General features: G+C 45.0%; 1 protein-coding gene across 1 annotated transcript in view; it reads right to left on the bottom strand.

Moving 5' to 3' along the window:
* The window catches only part of rabggtb (Rab geranylgeranyltransferase subunit beta), a 51,065-nt gene extending 30,512 nt beyond the window's left edge, over positions 1-20,553 (bottom strand). Inside the window, exons 1-4 of the mRNA XM_087990351.1 lie at positions 20,491-20,553; positions 15,725-15,832; positions 10,391-10,588; positions 1,851-1,956 (exon numbers count right to left, since the gene is read on the bottom strand). Of these exons, the coding sequence (XP_087846477.1) occupies positions 1,851-1,956; positions 10,391-10,588; positions 15,725-15,832; positions 20,491-20,493 (415 nt within the window). The 5' untranslated portion in view covers positions 20,494-20,553. The remainder of the gene's footprint in view (positions 1-1,850; positions 1,957-10,390; positions 10,589-15,724; positions 15,833-20,490) is intronic.
* Positions 20,554-21,084: the final 531 nt, after the last annotated feature.

Raw genomic sequence — 21,084 nt, 5'->3', positions numbered from 1 at the left:
ATATTGTTGGTTAGATGGGCTTCAGATTGTTGCGCCAACCTGTGGAACATTGAGGGCCGAAGAGATTGTACTGCACTGTAATGTTCTATGTTCTAGGAGTGTGATGGAATATTCCCCACCTGCCTGGATGACAGCAACTCCAACAACACTCAAGAAGCTTGACATCATTCAAGAAAAAGCAGCCCACTCGGATTGGCACTACATCTACAAACATCTACCCTGTCCACCACTGATGCTCAGGAGCAACAGTGTGTACCATATACAAGATGCTCTGCAAGAGTCACCAAAGGTCCTTAGACAGCACTTACCAAACCCATTACTACCATCTAGAAGGATAAAGGCTGCAGATACAAGGGAACACCACCATCTGTAATTTCTGCTCGAGGTCACTCAGTATCCTGAGATGCCAGTATATTGCTGCTCCTTTAGTGTCAATGGGTCAATATCCTAGAATTCCCTCCCTAACCGCATTGTTGAGTACCAACAGCACATAGACTGTAGTGGTTCAAGATGCTATCGCACATCTCACTTTCTCAAGGGCAACTTGGAATGGGCAATAAATGCTGCTCCAGCCAGGACAGGCCATGTCCCACAGGTGAATATTTTTAAATTCTCAAACTAGCATGGGGATTTCAATACTATCCTCTGGATTACTAATGAAGAGCTTCGACCCTGTCAGTCCAGTAACACAACCACAATGACACCATGACAAAGCAGCTGAGCAAAGCAACATTTGCTATACATATTCATATATGGCTAAAGTAAAACCCAGAGCTGAAAATGTGTTGCTGGAAAAGCGCAGCATGTCAGGCAGCATCCAGGGAACAAGAGAATCGACGTTTCGGGCATAAGCCCTTCTTCATGCCCGAAACGTCGATTCTCTTGTTCCCTGGATGCTGCCGGACCTGCTGCGCTTTTCCAGCAACACATTTTCAGCTCTGATCTCCAGCATCTGCAGACCTCACTTTCTCCTTAAAGTAAAACCCACATGACTTCCCCAATTTCCAGCTTCAAAATCATGCTACACCGTGACTAAATCAGTGAGGACCACAGACTGAGGCACGATGAATTGCAAATATGCAAGATGTACATGGAGTTCCATTTGCTACAATTCCACACAGCTGACAACAAAGTTACAGCTCAGGAAATAAAAGAGATAGTAGCAACATGGATCCAGAATTGGCTGTGAGATAGGAAACAGACAGTAATGGCTAATGGATGCTTTTTTAGGCTGGAGGAATGCTTGCCCTGGAGTTCCCTAGAGGTCACGCTTTTTCTGACATGCATGAATAAGCCTGATCTTTGTGCCCTGGGCATAATTCCAATGTTTGCAGATACTTCAAAAAGTGGAGGCATTGTAAACTTTGGACAATGATAGTGTGGAATTTCAAAAGGACATTGAGATGTTGGTGGAATGGGTGGACAAGTGACAAATGAAATTAAGCAAAGAGAAATGTGACAGACAGTGGAGAGCTTGCGGAGTTCACTACCTCAGAATGCAGTCAAAGCCAAAACATTGTTTCAAGAAGGAATTTGATACAGCACTTGGGGCTAAAAGAATCAAAGAGTGTGGGAAGAAAGCAGGAACAGGCTATTGAGTTGGACATGACCATAATGGAATGACAGAGCTGCCTTGAAAAGCCAAATGGCCTACTCCTGCCCCAATTTTATATGCTCTCTGAGCCCATTGAGCGAAATGGCCTTAGTTTGTGTTGTAAATATTGCGCAAATTGATTCCTCCATTAATTCCACAAATCAACTTATGTAGGTGCACCAAAACTACTTCTAAATGCAATGTTGGTTTAGAATATTACAGTTCATACAAACCCTGTGCACCAGGAAAAACTTACCCCATTTATCACCAGCAAAGGAACCATCATCTTGTTGGAGGCCTTTAACATATTCAACAACTTTATTAACATCAATGACATGAAGACTATCATAGAGAGAGAGGATCTAGATTAAAAGAAACATATTATAGTTACAGAAGTAGTAGCAATTATCATACATATTCACAGTGCTTTTTAACACAGTAGAACTTCCAAAAACACTTTGCTAGACACAATCAGACTCAATTTAAGGTTAGCAATAGTCTTATGGTATTATTGTTAGTCTGTTAATCCAGAGACCCAGTTAATGTTTTGGGGTCACAGGTTCCTTTCCTTCAGGACATTAGTTGACAATGGATTCCTGCCACAGCAGATGGTGAAGACCCAGTTAATGTTTTGGGGTCACAGGTTCCTTTCCTTCAGGACATTAGTTGACAATGGATTCCTGCCACAGCAGATGGTGAAGTTTGAGTTTGATGGTGCAAATATTTTCCAAAAAAATGGAATTTGAATCCATAAAAAATCTGGAGTAACAACGACCATGAATCCATTGTCAACTAATGTCCTGAAGGAAAGGAACTGCGATCTTCACTTGGTCTGGAGTACGTATGTGTGGTGGGCAATATACGCTGGCCTAACTAACAACATCCTCATCCCATTAATGAATTTTTAAAAATAGACAAATAATTGAGCCAGCAACAAATCAATTTTGATAGGTAAGTTTCAGAAGTTTCAAGGGGGGGGGAAAAAGAAAGAGAGTACATGCCCTCAGCAACTTCACAGAAATTGAAAGCAATACATTCTCCCCAAACCAACTCTCAGCGTGTTCAAGAGCTAAGTTCATATGATGCTTTTTAAAAGGTAAAGTAACATCTTGAGCAATGGAAGAGAATTCTGTGATGAAGTGAGGTGAGTGAAGCATGGCAGGGTTTAGAAAACTATAGGCTCTGGCACTGAAGTACAGAAGAGGGAGAGGTCGCATAGGAAGCTGGAATCTAAAAGCATCCATGGGAAGAGAAGATTTGAGCAAACTGAAACAGAGATAGGGATGAATGGCGAGAATTAGAGAAGGAGTTCTTGAAGAGAATTGTAGTCAGCACAAGGATTGTAATTACACAACTAAATTTGGAGAAAGGAAGTTACACAGCAAACGTCTGGACACACCAGGATTGTCATATTAGAGACTGAAATTTGGGCTGAATGCTCTGACAAAAGATTACAGATATGAAACATTAACACTATTTTTCTGTCCGCAGATGTCACCAGATCTGCTGAGTATTTCTAGCATTTTCTGTTACTAGAACAGAGTAATTCGATCACTTTTTAAAATATGGATCATTGTTTGCAATTACAATATTGTTATTACAATGGAGCAATCAAATTACATCAGATAGAATGGGATTGGATAGAATTAGTCACATGGAAAAAGTTGGGTCAATTAGGAAGAGACCAGCTTTGAAGTGGCAATCTAGTGTCTGGGGGGAGGAGATAATGTTGTTTACATGGTATACATGGACTTTCAGAAAGTGTTTGAAACAGTACCACACAAGATACCTGTGAGGAAAGTGATAGGTCATGCTACAAAAGGGACAGAAGTAACAGTGAGCAGAGCTTCATCAAGGGAGGTCGTTACATCTGACAAATCTGTAACAATTCATTGAGATGGTAATGAGTAAATTAGACACAGAAGATGTGGATGTGATCTATTTGGATTTCCAGAAGGCCTTTGACAAGATGCCTCACAGGAGATTGCTAAATAGGACAAGAGCCCATGATGTTAAGGGTAAGGTACTGTCATGGATGAGGGATTGGCTGTCTGACAGAAGGCAGAGAGTGGGGATAAAAGGGTCTTTTTCAGTATGGCAGCTGGTGACTTGTGGATTTCTGCAGCAATGTTGGAACAAACTATTATTCATGTTATACAATAGCAATCTGGAAGAAGGAACTAAGGGTGTTGTTGCTAAGTTTGCAGATGACAAAGAGGGGCAGGTAGTTTTGTGGAAGCAGGGAGGCTGCAGAAGGACTTGGATAGGCCGGGAGATTTGGCAAAGAAGTGACGGATGGAATGCAATGTAGGAAATTGAGGTTATGCACTTTGGTTGAAAGAATACAGGCATAGACTTTTTATTAAAACAGGGAAAGGCTTCAGAAATCTGAAGCACAAAGGGACTTGGGAGTCCTAGTTCAGGATTGCCTTAAGGTTAACATACTGGATCAGTTGGCAGCTTGGAAGTCAAATGCAATGTTAGCATTCATTTTAAGAGGGCAGGAGTAAGAGAGTAGAGAAGTACTGCTAAGGCTGGAAAAGACTCTGGTCAGACTGCATTTGGAATATTGTGAGCAGTTTTGAGCCCCGCATTTAAAGGAAGGATGCGCTAGTTTTGGAGAGACTCCACAGGAGGTTCACAATGATCCTGGGGGTGAAGAGCTTGTCAGATGAGGAGTGCTCAGGACTCTGGGTCTGTATTCAAAGGTGCTTAGAAAGTTAAAGGGGGTTCTCATTGAAACTTATACAGTATTGAGGGGCCTGGATAGAGTTGATGTGGAGAAAATGTTTCCAGTACTCAGACTAGGGCACAGCCTCAGAAAGGGATGAACTTTTAGAGAAGGAGGAATTCCTTCAGCTCAAGGCTGCTGAATCTGGGGAATTGAGTGTATTTAAGACAGTGATAGATAGGTTCTTCATCGATATGGGGATCAAGGGTTACATAGAAAAGGCAGGAAAATGGGGTTGAGGATCACATCATCTTGATTACACGACAGAGCAGACTTGATGGGCCAAATGGCACAATTCTGCTACTCTATTTCATGGCCTTATGAGTCTATATTGGGACCCTTGCTTTTCTTGATATATATTCATGACCTGCACTTTGGTGTGCAAGTGGCACTAACCTTGGAAGAACTGTATGCTGCCAGGACAGTTATGGAACTCCAAAAAGACACTGAAGTTAGTGGAGTGGATGAATAATAGCAGATGAGAATCAAAGCAGAAACCTGAGAAATGATGAACTTTCATTGAAAGAACATTGAAAGGTACGATAAAAAAGGTGTGGGATTCTAAACTGGGTGTGGAAGCAGAGAGATATGGCTGTATGTGTGCACAGATCAGTGAAGGTAGCAGAATAGATGGAGAGGTTAATAAAACAGACCAGGTCTACATGAGACTACATAAAGATGGCTGGTTCCTTCCCTAAGGTTGGAGAGTTCCAAACTAGAGGACATAATTTTAAAGTGAGAGGAGAAAGGCTTAAAAGGGACCCAAGGGGCAATGTTTTCCACGTAGGGGATGATTCATATGCAGAATAAACTGCCAGAGGAAGTAATGGATGCAGACACAGTTACAACATTTAAAAGACATTTGGGCAGGTACATGGATAGGAAAGGTTTAGAGGGATATGAGTCAAATGCCGGCAAATGGGACTCATTTAATTTGGGGAACTTGGTCAGCATGGACATGTTGGACCAATGGTTTTGTGTCCGTGCTATATGACTCAATAACATTAGTGAACCAGACAGGCTTTTCCAATAATCAACAATGGATTTGATTCATTAGACTCTTAATTCTAGATTTTTTATTGAATTCAAATACTACAATCGGCTGTAAGGGGATTTGAATTCTGATCCCTGGAATGTTACCTGGATTCTCTGGATTAACAATCCAGCGATAATACCACTAGGCCATCACCTCCTCATGACTATTCTAGACACTGGTTAGAACTCATCTGGAATATGGTGAACAGCTGTGGTGCCACATTATCTGTAACACGCCAGTTACAGAGGGCAGAAGCAATTTCCAAGAATGGTTCCAGGAATGAGAAACTTCATTAATGAGGACAGAGTGAAGAAGTTGGGATTGTCTACAAGGAGAGAAAGCAGCTAAAGGAGATTTGATAAAAGTTTTCAAAATCACAAGCAGGTAGGCACTAAATAGGGAGCTGCTTTCTGTTCAGAAAAGGAACAAGAGGGTATAGGCTTCAAATGATATGTAAATGAAACATGGGTGATGTGAGAAAACAAACTTAGGATACGAAATGTACTGTCTGGAAATGTGGAAAGGCAGGCTCAGTGGAGTCATTCAAGGAGGCATTGGATGAATATTTAGATATAAATGGTGTGCAGGGTTATGAGGAAAAGACAGGAGATAGAACCAGTGCAGGCAGAATGGTCCGAATAGCCTCCATCTGCACCATATCAATTCTGAGATATCACTATCTCATAACTTCCCTGCCTTTTACAACATGACCATTAGCTCAAAACTGCACCATTCCACATGAGCAGCACTGTACTGTGGTTCAGAGGATTGAAAAATCTTGCTTTGCCAGTCTAGTCATGAAGCTTTTGTTTCTTTTACTCACCTGCTCCAGACAATAGGTAACCTGCTGTACTGAGTCACTAGAAGAGTGAGTCACAGAACAGGTTATCAATGAAGTTTTCCAGCATTCTCAGGATTCTACTCAGAGTATAAGCACAAACCACATGCTATATTTCAATATAACAATTTAACACTTCTTTGGCGATTGGAGTGAAACTTCAACACACTGCCTCGTTTTTCAAGCATTCAATCACACACCATAAACCACATTAGCTCAACGACTTTTAGTTGTCCAGGACCTCCACAGAAAACAAATATTATACCACAGAAATAGGTAAGTCTGGGTGCTTACTCCGCAGGCTGTAGGACCCTAAATGGGCACGCATTTAAAGGTGAGAGGGAGGAAGTTGAAAGGAGGTGTGAAGGGCAAGTTGTTTTTAAAACAGTGTGTTAGGTGTCTGGACGGACTGCTAGTGGCGATAGTGCTGTCCTGATCTATGTCCTATGGTTGCACAAGGATGCACAAGTTATTCCATTATTGACAGTTTTGAATAAAATCACAGCCTAAACATCCAAGCCAGACCAGTCAGGGGCATGTCACATAAAGGGTAGTGGAATTCAATGTTGAGCCTGAAGAGATAGATAGGTTTTTGGATGCATACATTCTGGGGGAGCATGAGGGGGGCTATCAGTTCTAAATTTCTAAATTCTGATAGATTTATGTTAGGAAATGGTATTACATTAAATTTCAGATACAAGTCAACCATCATCCAATGAATATCAGAATATACTTGAGGGAGGTAAATTATTTCTAACTATAATTCAGGTACAAGTTGAAGGTCTCCCTAGGCATGCAGCAATCTGATGCAGGACACATAAGGGAGCAGATAACAAAACATCTAAAGAAATTTCAAATTAATGGAAGCTGATTATTCAGTACATCTGCTCAATGTTGGTATTCACGCTCCACATAACATGCAGGGATCTGTTCTGGGACCTCTGCTCTTTGTAATTTTTATAAATGACTTGGATGAGGAAGTGGAAGGGTGGATTAGTAAGTTTGCCGATAACACAGACATTAGTGGAGTGGTGAATCATGGGGAGAGTTGTTGTAGGTTGCAACAGAACATTGACAGGATGCAGATCAACCTGGAAAAGTGTGCAGAGATTCATTTTGGAAAGTCAAAGGCAGAATTCTTGGCAGTGTGGAGGAACAGAAGTCCATGTACAAAGATCCCTCAAAGTTGCCACCCAAGTTGATAGGGTTGTTAAGAAGGTATATGTATATTGGCTTTCATTACCAGGGGAATTGAATTTAAGAGCCGTGAGGTTACGCTGCAGCTCTATAGTGCCCTGGTTAGACAAACTTGGAATATTGTGTTCAGTTCTGGTTACCTCATTATAGGAAGAATGTGGAAGCTTTAGAGATAGTGCAGAGGAGATTTACCAGGATGCTGGCTGGACTGGAGGGCTTGTCTTATGAAGAAAGGTTGAAAGAGCTAGGGCTTTTCTGATTGGAGCGAAGAAGGATGAGAGGTGACTTGATAGTGGGGTGCAAGATGATGAGAGGCATAGATAGTGTGAATAGTCACAGACATTTTCCCGGGGAGAAATAAGAGATAGATTCTTTACACAGAGAGTGGTAGGTGCTCGGAATGCAGTGCCAGCGGTGGGAGTAGAGTCAGATACATTAGGGATATTTAAGCAATTCTTGGATAGGCACATGGATGATAATAAAATGAAGGCTAAGTAATTTAGTCTGATCTCAGAGTTGGATAAAAGGTAGGCACAACTTCAAGGGTCGAAGGGCCTGTATTGTGCTGTACTGCTCTATGTTCTATGACTCTCACCCTTTTGACTCACGCCATCAGTACATTCTTCTATCCCTTTCTCCCCCATATTCAACTTCCCTTGGAAGGTATTTTTGCTATTCAATTCAACCACTCCCCACATTCCACATTCTGACCACTGTCTATGTGTATGCTCCTGCTTACAGGAGATTTTAACCATCATAGGACCAGAAAAAGTGAGAGTCCTCCTCATGGGCCAATTTAAAAGAAATAGAATGCAACCCAATATAAAAGACTGATAGCCAAAGAATGATATTGTTCCACAGAGGAAGTGAATCCCACTAACTCCTGTAATAACGAAACTTCCCCTGAGGAGTTGGGTCTATGTTCTCCAGAGTTTAGCGGCTTGAGAAATTATTTCATTGACAATTTACAGAATTCTTAAAGGGATCAACAGGGTAGATGCAGAAAGGTCTGAAACCAGGGAAAACAGTCTTAGAATAAAGGGCAAGCCATTTACAGGTAAGATGAGAAAGATTTTATTCAATCATCATCAGCTGCTTCATTAATGAGCTTTTCTCTAACACCAGATCAGTCACGGGATGTTCACTGATGACAGCAAAATGTTCAGCACCATTCCCAACTCCTCAGATACCAAAGCAGTTCATGTCCATACGCAGTAAGACCTGGAAAATATCCAGGCTTGGGCTAATAAGTGGCAAGGAGAAAGTGAGGTCTGCAGATGCTGGAAATCAGAGCTGGAAATGTGTTGCTGGAAAAGCGCAGCAGGTCAGGCAGCATCCAGGGAACAGGAGAATCGACGTTTCGGGCATAAGCCCTTCTTCAGGAATGAGGCCTAATAAGTGGCAAATAACACAGACACCACATGATGCCAGGCAATAACCATCTTCAAGAACAGAGAATCTAACCATTGCCTCTTGACATTCAATGACTCTTCTGCAATCTGTGCTCATTCCAACAAGACTATTTATTTACACTGCACATATATAGAATTCCATATATATACTGGAAGCATTTTCTCTTTACAGTCTCTCCAGCTCTCCTCCTCCTCTTTACATGATGTCTGCACCACTATCTTTTTGACTATCCTGTTAACCCAACACTCTAGAGTGATGCAGGTCCTGGGCCGCCTCCTCCACCACCGCTCCCTCACCACCCGACGCCTGGAGGAAGAACGCCTCATCTTCTGCCTTGGAACATTTCAACCCCAGAGCATCAATGTGGACTTCACCAGTTTCCTCATTTCCCCTCCCCCCAACTTACCCCAGTTCCAACCTTCCAACTCAGCACCATCCTCATGACCTGTCCTACCTGCCAATCTCCCTTCCTGCCTATCTGCTCCACCCTCCTCTCTGACCTATCACCTCATCTCCACCCCCATTCGCCTACTGTACTTTGCTACTTTCCCCCACCCCTCCCATTTCTCTCTCCACCCTGGAGGCTCCCTGCCTCTATTCCTGATGAAGGGCTTTTGCCCGAAACGTCAACTTTCCTGCTCCTCGGATCCAGTACCACTCTAATCTGAATGCAGTGAATGCTGAGGGGAGGAAAAAAGTTTCTTCACCCAGATAGTGGTGAACCAGTGGAGTTCCCTAACACAGAAAGCAGTTGAGGTCAAATTATTGAATGTTTTCAAGCAAGAGTAATATATAGTTCTTAGGGTTATAGGGATCAAATGGTATGGGGTGAAAGTAGGTAGAGTATTGAGTCAGATGATTAGCTATGACAGAGCAGGTTGAATGATCGAATGATCATATCCTGCTTCCATTCTCCATGTTTCCATGAAAGGAAACTCATGCAATCTATAAACTCGAGGTTAGCTCTGTTGGGCTGAATGGCCTGTTTTCAAATGCAAGGAAATAGCACAAAGAACCACATTGTTTGTATATTGTTTAATTAGTAAACCATATCTTTTTCTCAATTAGATGTATAATGCAACATGACTAAAGTCACAAAGACAGCTAAATTTCTGCTCTACTGCAAGTAACAGTTTGGATGTAGGTTTGCTTGCTGAGCTGGTTCATTTCCAGACATTTAATTACCTTACTAGGTAATATCTTCAGTGGACCTTGGGCAAAGCAATGCTGAAAATTCCTGTTTTCTATTTACACAATTGGATTTCTTTGGGTTGGTGATGTTGGAAATGATATCACCAACCCAAAGAAACCTAAACACAAATAGAAAGCAGGAATTTTCAGCATTGCTTCACCCAAGGTCCACTGAAGATGTTACCTAGTAAGGTAACGAAACATCTGGAAATGAACCTTCCAGCTCAGTGAGCAAACCTACATCCAAAACCTCAACCTGAGTTACAAATCTTCTCAAAACTCGCAAGTAACAGTCATGGATTGAGTGATTAGCTGATTGGTCAGTAGAGCACACACTAAAGCAACCACTTGAGATCACTTACAAATTGACAAAATGGCTATCAAACCTACCTGCACAGCGCTCAGGGTATAAAGGAGATGAGGATCATGGCCTATACTAGCTCCAACTCCCCCACAGTCATGCTGACATGACTTGACAAACTGTAGGATTTCCTCTTTGTTCATGCGATGCAGTTGCCCCATTAAGTCCATAACGGTCAGCCCCCAATAGATTCCACTCATCCTCAAATATTCTGACATGCAGTATTCCTAAAAGCAAAGCCAGAAAGAACATCAATGGTTAATCTGCAAACTCAGTAGCTTTACTCTGACACCAAGTTAATCGTTAGAAAGTAGAAATGCAACATGCCCTCAGCAGATTTTTATACTGTCTCTAAACTGCCTGTTAGAGATGAAATAATTACATCAGTAAAGATTGATTTACTTTTTTTATTCATTTATATGACATGGGTGTGGCTGGTTGGGCCAGCATTTATTGCCCACTGAAAGGCTAGGCTATTTCAGAGGGCATTCAAGAGTCAAGCATATTGTTATGGATCTGGAGTCACATATAGACCAGAAGGAAGATTTCCTTCCTTAAAGGATATCAGTGAACCAGATGGTTACTTACAACACTGAACAGTGATTATATAGCCACCATCAGAAGCTTTTAACACCAGATTTTTAGTGAATTCCATGTGACAAAAGATAATTTTGATTTAACCAAGTGTTTTGATTACATGGAACCACTGTTACAAAAGTGTTATTTCATTAAACTATCCATAGGATGCAGATCGCACTGAAATAGCTTGCATTTATTGCTTACTCTTAGCTTTTTTTTCATTTGTGGGACTTGGGTATCACTGGCTGCCCAGCATTGATAAACCATCCTTATTTGCCCTTGGGAATGTGGTGGTGAGCTGCTTTCATGAATCGCTGCAGTCCACTTGCTGTGGGTTGATCCACAATGCTGGTAGGGAGGGAATTCCAGGATTTTGACTCAACGACTGTGAAGGAATGGCGTATATTTCCAAGTCAGGGTGGTGAGTGGCTTGGAGGGGAACTTGCAAGGGGTGGTGTTCCCACGTACCTGCTGCCCTTTCACCAGTCGTGGCCTGGAATATAAGAGCAAGGAAGTAATGTTGGAGTTCTCCAGAGCGTTGGTGAGGCCACTGTATGAAGTTCTGGTCACCTCACAACAGGAAGGATGTGATAGCACTGAGGGGGTAGAGGTTAACCAGGACATTGCCTGGGATTGAGAAATCAAACTACAAGACGACACTAGATAGGTTTGGTCTGTTTTCTTTACAGAAGACTGAGGGGGGACATGATTGAGGTGTATAAGATTGAGGGATATGGACAAGATGAATAGGCAGCAGCTGTTCCTCTTGGTTAAGGAATCAATCACAGGAGGGCATAGTTTCAGGGTAAGAAGGAGATCAAGAGGGGATTCGGGGAAAAAAACATTTTCACTCTGTGTAGTGGGAATCTAGAATGCAGTGGGAAGGCATTGGAAGCTGGAAACATTACAAACTTTAAAAATATTGAGATGAGCACTTAAAATATTGCAACAATCAATGATATGGGACAAGTGCAGGAAATTGGGATCAGCACATGTTTAGTAGTAGTTATATTGAAGCAGACATTTTTGCACTGTATGAATCTACAGGGCCAAAAGAACTAGAATGAAACAAAGAAATAAAACACGTGCCTCTAGCTGATAGGCTGCTGCCTAAAAACAAAACTCTGCTAAAAATATGCAAAAAAAAGGAAACAAAAGTGGGCTGTGGGTAAAACAGCATTACGTCTCAAATTTCTGAACTCAAAGTCGAACCTTACAATTAACACCGAATTCAAAAACCATTGTGGTTAATTCATTCACTGAACCAGTGATCACTATCATGATTCATCTCTCAAGATATCAAGGCTATGGTCAACAGTAGTAGCGTGTAATCTGCACAGCATGTGTCTTTGGAGACAGTTGATGGAATTTGCATCCTCACTTCAAAAAAACTCAAACTTGCATTTATATAGCACTTTTAAAATAGATCATCACAAGCCAATTCACAAGAATGCTCAAAACTTCCACTTTGATCAAGATTATGGTCATTTGTTTATTAAGCCCCTTATTTCGACACAGTTTCTGACATTCTAACAGTAAAGATGCTCTACAAGTATTGAATTGATAAGATAATTTAGGATGATGATATGTTGCCACAAAAATTCCCTCAGAAATTAAATGAAAACTTTTTTTTTGGATTTAACCGCTGTCTGACAATGCTACGTGAAATGATTTGGTATGATAATACCATGTTAAATGTGTAACAGAAATAAAAATTATCAAATCAATTTTGATGGTTATTTTTCAATGATGCAGAAATAGAACAAATGACCAACATGAATAATAACTGAGAGGAGCTGGGACATGAATCTTGCTCAAAGTTCTCCTAGTAACTAAATAAGGAAAATATCAAATAACTGCCAGCAATTTGACAGCAAGCAGATGTGACTGCCAAGATGTGTTGAGTGCATGTGGTTAAATGGGGGATGATGTATTTCTCTCAATGGATTTATTTGGAACTATGATATCAGTTTGTGGCCATCAAAGCACCACCTTTTGCTGTCTCACATGTGAGGCAGAAGGTATTATGTTCAAGTCCAACACCAGAGATTTAATCAAAGCTGCTGCTTCTGTCCTACACTGACATGGTGCAACACTGTCAGAGGGCTAGCACTGAAGGAGCTGAAATCAGATAAACACGAGGTGTTGCATTTCTGTAAGACAAACCTGGGTAGGACTTACACAGTTAATAGTAGGGCCCTGGTGAATATTGTTGAACAGATAGATCTAGAGGTGCAGGTACATAGTTCCTTGCAAGTGGCATCACAGGTAGACAGGGAGGTGGTGAAGGCAGTGTTTGGCACGCTTGCCTTCATTGGTCCCTGCACCGAGTACAGGAGCTGAAACATCATGTTATGGTTATACAAGACATTGGTAAGGCCACATTTGGAGTACTGCATACAATTCTGGTCATCCTAGAGTTATTAAACTGGAAAAAATGCCAAAGGATTGACAAGGATGTTGCCGAGACTGGTTAGCTTGAGTTTAAGGAGAGGCTGGATAGGTTGGGACTTTTTCCTGGACCATAGCAGGCTGAGAGGTGACCTTATAAAGGCTTATAAAATCATGAGGGGCATAGATAAGATGAATAGCCAAGGTTTTTTCCCCAGAGTAGGGGAAACAAAGAACAAAGAAACTTTACAGCCCAGGAACAGACCCTTCAGTCCTCCAAGCCTGCGCTGATCCAAATCCACTGTCTTAAATATCACCCAATTCCTAAGGATCTATATCCCTCCGCTCCCTATCTACTCATGCATCTGTCCAAACACACCTTAAATGAATCTACCGTGCCTGCCTCTACTACCTCTGCTGGCAACGCGTTCCAGGCACCTACCACCCTCTTTCCACATGTATCCCTCTTAACCTTTTCTCCTCTCACCTTGAAATCATGACCTCTCGTTATTGAATCCCTCAACTTGGGGAAAAAAGCTTATGTCTATCCACCCTGTCCATACCTTTCATCGTTTTGTAGACCTTGATCAGGTCCCCCTCAATCTCCTTTTTTCTAATGAAAACAATCCGAACCTACTCAACCTCTCTTCATAGCTAGCACCTTCCATACCAGGCAACATCCTCGTAAACCTTCTCTGCACCCTCTCCAAAGTGTCCACATCCTTTTGGTAATGTGGCGACCAGAACTGTACACAGTATTCTAAATGCGGCTGAACCAAAGTCTTGTACAACTTTAACATGACCTGCCAACTCTTATATTCAATACCTGTCTGATGAAGGCAAGCCTACCATATGCCTTCTTGTCAACTCTATCCACTGTGCAGCCACCTCAGGGTACAATGGACCTGAACTCCCAGATCTTTCTGCTCATCAACTTTTCCCAAGGCCCTTCCATTTACAGTATAGCTCACTCTCAAATTAGACCTCCCAAAATGCATCACCTCACATTTGCCCAGATTGAACTCCATCTGCTACTTCTCTGCACAACTCTCCAGTCTATCTGTATTCTTCTGTATTCTTTGATAGTCCCCTATGCTTTTGTTATTCCACCAATCTTCGTGACATCTTCAAACTTACTGATCAAAACACCAATGCACTCTTCCAGATCATTTATGTATATTACAAACAACAGTGGCCCCAGCACTGACCCCTGTGGAACACCACTGGTCACCTTCCTCCATTTCGAGAAACTCTCTTCAACTACTACTCTGTTTCCTGTTGCTCAACCAGTTCATTATCCACCTACCCTGCACACCATGTGACTTCACTTTCTCAATTAGTTTACCGTGGGAAGCCTTATCAAATGCCTTACTAAATAAAGTCCATATATATGACATCTATATATGGCCCTTCCTTCATCTATTAACTTAGTCACTTCCTTAAAGAAGTCCAAAACTAAAAGACATTGGTTTAAGATGAGACAGGGAAGATTTAAAAGGGACCTTAGGAACAACTTTTTCTCACACTGAGGTGTATGTACAGAATGAACTGCCAGAGGAAGTGGTAGAGGAGAGTACAATTACAACATTTAAAAACCATTTGGACAGGTACACGGATAAGACAGGTATAGAAGGACATGGACCAAATGCAGGCAAATGGACAGTTCAGTTTAGGAAACCTGGTTAACATAGAAGAGTTGAGCCAAAGGGTCTGTGTCCGTGTGACTCAATGAACACCGCACAGTCAGGGTCAGCACAGATGGAATGCTGCACTGTTAAAGGCTCAATATTGAAGAAATACAGCACTTGACTGACAAATTCTTATAAAGGGAGCATTCACTACCAGTGAATAAGTTCAAATGTGTACTTCCTTGTCAGAGATGCTGTCATTCTGTTGAAACATTAAGTCAAGGCTTGGCTGGTCCTATCAAGTGGATATAAGATCCCGTTGCACAAATAGCAATATCTGATTTCATATTTATCTCTCTAAAAATTTCAATGGAACAGATCAAAAATTTCAAAACTGAGCGAGAGTTTTCTTTTTACAAACTACTCTAATATAGGCTAAAAAGTTGAAATTGTGAAAATACTGACTTGGAGGTCAGGAGCATATTTTTTAATTCACTCATATGAATGGGCATTACTGGCTGGGCCAGCATTATTGCCCCGTCCTTAGTTGTCCCTTCAAAGATGGTGGTGAGCTGCCTTCTTGAACCATTGCAGTCCAAGTGCTGTAGGTAGATAATGCAATTCTGGAAGGAATTCCAGGATTTAAACCAATAATAAAAGTGGATGAAGCAATCAACCATAATTGAATTGAATGACAGGACAGGCTCAAACACCTAAATTGTCTCCCCCGATCCTATAGGCTTAAAAGGATATTTTTGTACCTACATAATCATCCTTCTTTGCTCCATATGAGGCAATGTAATCAGAATGTTTATCCAGTAATAGAACAGTGGGAGCATCAGCTTTGAGAACCACATCTTTCACTGGGGTGCCCTGTGAAATAAACAAATTAACCAGAAGTGTAAAGATCACAAAATACTATAGCGTGCACACATCAAAAAAGCAGCAGCAAGGGTAGAATGGGCTAATATGACCGCACAGACTTGATATCTGGGCTAGGATAGTGCGATGGCTTACGTTACGGACCAGTTCCATAGTGACTATAACCTGTCCTCTCTTGCGGAGCTCAGGTGAAATTAAAGTCAAATAGTATGCCATGATGCAAATATCATGCTGTTACATGATTCACCTCTCGCATGCAATCTGTATAGACAGGCCTTATACAAACAGAGTGTGTATTTAAGCAGCTGGCAGAGGGTCAATACAAAGAAAAGTTCCACAATATGCCTATCCAAACATCTATTTCCTCAGAAATTTCCCTTCCAGTCAGATCCTCCCATGTACCCACAGTTTATAAGCTAAACTTGTAGTTCCACTCTATTCCAGAAATTTCAAAGGTTTGAATGGGGATTTTGAAAGGAAATCAATTAAACCATTCCCAAAAAAGGAGTCCAGGACAAGGAAAAAACCCTTCAAATCGGAGCTGTGTTATTCAGTTTAATAGTTTAATGTCTCAAGTATAAAAAGCAGTTTGAGCAGTGCAAGCCTGAAATTCTGTAATTAGCTTCCTGAAGTGGCCTTCAACTTTAACTTGCACAGAACCCATAATACAAAACTAACCCTTTTGGGCTAAATGGCCATGCAAGTGTATATTCTCATGAGCTCACTCCTAACCTTTATTACTAGCCCTTCCTTCTACCCTTCTCTCTCACACACTTACCAAGCTTCCCCTTAAACATTCTGGCATAATTCACCTTGAGCATTTTCCATGGGAATGAGTTCATAATTTGTTTTGTTTGTTCATTCATTGGATATGGGAGTTGCTGACAAGGCCCAACATTTGTTGCCTATTCCTCACCACACACTGGGAACATGAGAAACTGCCCCTTCAGCCTGCTCCAATCAGATTGCCAAATTCCTTCTCAACTTTAAAAGACTTTGACCTGCTTGCACTGTACAGCCACTCCAAACTCTCAGCAGAATATTATCAACCCCAAATACAACAGGGTATTCAACATCACAAAAGCAATCAAGGATGGTTCATGTAGACAGTTACAATGAAATCCCTAGAAGATTGGAGGCTGGCAAATGTGGTTCCCTTGTTCAAGAAGGGGAGTAGGGATAACCCTGGTAACTATAGGCCGGTGAGTCTCACTTCTGTTGTGGGCAAAATCTTAGAGAGAATTGTAAGGGATAGGATTTATGAACATCTGGATAGGAATAATGTGGAGAAAGTGAGGTCTGCAGATGCTGGAGATCAAAGTTGAAACTTTATTGCTGGAATAGCACAGCAGGTCAGGCAGCATCCAGGGAACAGGAGATTCGACGTTTCGGGCACAGGCCCTTCTTCAGGAATAATGTGATCAAGGATAGTCAGCATGGTTTTGTGAAGGGCAGGTCGTGCCTCACAAACCTTGTTGAATTCTTTGAGAAGGTGACTAAGGAGGTGGACGAGGGGAAAGCAGTAGATGTGGTGTATATGGATTTTAGTAAGGCGTTTGATAAGGTTCCCTATGGTAGACTACTGCAAAAAATACGGAGGTATGGCATTGAGGGTGAGTTGGAGGTTTGGATTAGGAGTTGGCTGGCTGGAAGAAGACAGAGGGTAGTAGTTGATGGCAAAGGTTCATCTTGGAGTGCCGTCACTAGCGGTGTTCCGCAAGGATCTGTTTTGGGACCATTGCTGTTTGTCATTTTTATAAATGACCTGGAGGAGGGGTTAGAAGGTTGGGTGAGCAAGTTTGCGGATGATACGAAAGTCGGAGGAGTTGTAGACAGTGAGGAAGGATAGAACATATGCCCTGCCAGGTTCTTTACTCAGCGAGTCGTGAGTTCATGGAATGCCCTGCCAGTAGCAGTGGTGGACTCTCCCTCATTATGGGCATTTAAGCGGGCATTGGATAGGCATATGGAGGATAGTGGGCTAGTGTAGGTTAGGTGGGCTTGGATCGGCGCAACATCGAGGGCCGAAGGGCCTGTACTGCGCTGTATTCTTCTATGTTCTACGTTCTATCTATCCACATGGTGTAAATCATTGGTCTTTTTGTGTAAAGCCTGCTTCTTCCAAACTGGTCTGGGCAGCTCAATCAAAAGAATGATTCTGCTGGTGGCTAAGCAAGTGTAATAGAAGCTCTATCTGGTAACTCAGTGCTTACAAAATTACACCACTACCAGACAGATTAACAGCATAGCAACTGAGGAGGGTACTGAAAGGGACTTGAACATCCCAACACATTGTCCTCAACGCAGACGTTGCCCTTTGTATGCCCCTTTTATTCCCACCCACATTCCTTTGTGCTCCCCTATTCCTTACCAGCTCCTGCTGCCTCCAACTACTCCAAATTCTTTCTGAACCTCAAGAGGCATTAAATCCAAAAAGCTGGCATTAGCCTAACCACGATTAAACATATAGTCAATATGTGACATTTTGCAATGCTTCCCATTTATCAGCTTCAACTCTCATCTTTATGTCAACTCCGCAAATCTCAATTTATGCCAGAACACCTGGCCTCCGTATAATTTTTCTTGCTCACAAACCTGCCTAAAGGATAGGGCAGCAGTGACAAAGCACCACTACCTGAAAGTCCTCTCAAAGACACATACCACCTTCATTTGCAATTATATTAACTGTCCTATCAAGGAATCCAGGATCACAACACAAGATATTACTGTGAATAGACAATATGCTCTTAATGAACCTACGAATGCAGGTTGGGGAATTTGGGGGTAATAGAAGTATTGAACTTTAACCAAAGCCAGAGCTTGCAAAGTTTCTACAAACAAAGGCCATGATTATGGATACCACAATTGATGCCAGATCATTTGTTAATTTTTAAACAGATTGGTTGAATTTTATTCAATAAAAGTATTCAGGGCTAAGGTTCAATGGTGAAATGAGGGTAGGGAATGGGGGGTGGGGGGGGGAATGGGGGGGGGATGAGGGGAGGGGACGGGGGGGGGGGGAATGAGGGGAGGGGACGGGGGGGGGATGAGGGGAGGGGACGGGGGGGGGATGAGGGGAGGGGACGGGGGGGGGATGAGGGGAGGGGACGGGGGGGGGATGAGGGGAGGGGACGGGGGGGGGGACGGGGGGGGGGGACGGGGGGGGGGGACGGGGGGGGGGGGACGGGGGGGGGGGACGGGGGGGGGACGGGGGGGGGGGACGGGGGGGGGAGACGGGGGGGGGAGACGGGGGGGGGAGACGGGGGGGGGGACGGGGGGGGGGGACGGGGGGGGGGGGACGGGGGGGGGGGACGGGGGGGGGGGACGGGGGGGGGGGACGGGGGGGGATGGGGGGGGGGGTGACGGGGAGGGATGGGGGGGGGGGGGGAGGGATGGGGGGGGGGGGGGGAGGGATGGGGGGGACGGGACGGGGAGGGATGGGGGGGGGGGGGGGAGGGATGGGGGGGGGGGAGGGATGGGGGGGGGGAGGGATGAGGGGGGGGATGGGGAGGGATGGGGGGGGAGACGGGGGGGGGATGAGGGGGGGGGGACGGGGGGGGGATGAGGGGGGGGGGACGGGGGGGGGATGAGGGGGGGGGGACGGGGGGGGGATGAGCGGGGGGGACGGGGGGGGGATGAGCGGGGGGGACGGGGGGGGGGGATGAGGGGGGGGGACGGGGGGGGATGAGGGGGGGGGACGAGGGGGGGGTGGGGGACGAGGGGGGGGGACGAGGGGGGGGTGGGGGACGAGGGGGGGGTGGGGGACGAGGGGGGGGTGGGGGACGAGGGGGGGGTGGGGGACGAGGGGGGGGGTGGGGGACGAGGGGGGGGTGGGGGACGAGGGGGGGGTGGGGGACGAGGGGGGGGGTGGGGGACGAGGGGGGGGGTGGGGGACGAGGGGGGGGGTGGGGGACGAGGGGGGGGGTGGGGGACGAGGGGGGGGGGTGGGGGACGAGGGGGGGGGTGGGGGACGAGGGGGGGGGGGCGGGACGAGGAGGGGGGGGCGGGACGAGGAGGGGGGGCGGGACGAGGAGGGGGGGGGAGACGAGGAGGGGGGGGGAGACGAGGAGGGGGGGGGACGAGGGGGGGGGGGACGAGGAGGGGGGGGGGACGAGGAGGGGGGGGGACGAGGAGGGGGGGGCTGAGGGGAGGGAGGAGGGGGGGGGAGGTGAGGGGGGGGAGATGAGGGGGGGGAAGATGAGGGGGGGGAGATGAGGGGGGCGAATGGGCGGGAGGGATGAGGGGGAGGGATGGGGGGGTTAAGGGGGGATGAGGGGGGGATGGGGGGGGGTGGGGGGGGGATGGGGGGGGTGGGGGGGGATGGGGGGGGTGGGGGGGGATGGGGGGGGAGGTGGGGGGGAGAGGGGGCGGGGGGGAGAGGGGGGGCGGGGGGGAGAGGGGGGGCGGGGGGGACGGGGGGCGGGGGGGGCGGGGGGAGGTGGAGTGGGGGAGGGAGGGTTGGAGAGGGGTTGGGGAGGGGTCAATGAGGTTGAGGACACTCTCCCCTCATTCCTACTCTCTCCCAAAATCATTGCTTCAGCCGCAACTTCCCCCAAAACCACAGCCGCTCCGTCAATGCCCCCTAACCCACCCACCGGGTTCCAGAACATTCCCCGCGCCGCCCGGTACCCGCCGCGCTCCTGCCTCACCATTCCGCCGCCCGGCTGCTGACTCTGCCCCGCACTCAGGACCCCGACACCGCCCCGCACAGCTGTCCCCGTCACTGCCTGATTTCACTGCGGCTACTGCGCTTGCGTGCCAGCCCAGCATTACCCTCTTCTGGCGGGAGAGAGCATTGCAGAAGCTGACTCTCATTGACCTGTGCAACAGACAATGACAACCCCAGGGAGAAGGTTTAATATCACACAGCACCAGGTTATAGTCCAACAGGTTTATTTGAAAGGACATGTTTTCGGAGCACAACTCCTCTGTCAGGTAGCTAGTGGAGCAGAATCAGAGGATATAGAATTTATAGTAAAATATGAAAGTGTCATACAACTGATGTGATGTATTGAACAAACCTAGATTGCTGTTAAGTTGGTATTTACATATTAATCATTCGAAACCTGCATCCCAGTTCTAAGTGATTAAAGACTGAACAGCAATCTAGAGGTTCAATGCATCTCATCACTTGCATGACACTTTAATCTTTTACTGCAAATTCTGTGTCCTGTGACACTGCCACACTAGCTACCTGGTAGAGGAGCAGCGCTCCTAAAGCATGTACTTTCAAATAAACCTGT

The sequence above is a fragment of the Chiloscyllium plagiosum genome, unplaced genomic scaffold (assembly GCF_037043375.1).
Source record: "Chiloscyllium plagiosum isolate Xiang-an unplaced genomic scaffold, Cpla_swu_hap1 HiC_scaffold_9, whole genome shotgun sequence".
Classification (NCBI taxonomy): domain Eukaryota; kingdom Metazoa; phylum Chordata; class Chondrichthyes; order Orectolobiformes; family Hemiscylliidae; genus Chiloscyllium; species Chiloscyllium plagiosum.
Note: the sequence above shows the minus strand (reverse complement) of the source record. Positions and strands in the feature narration are given on the sequence as shown.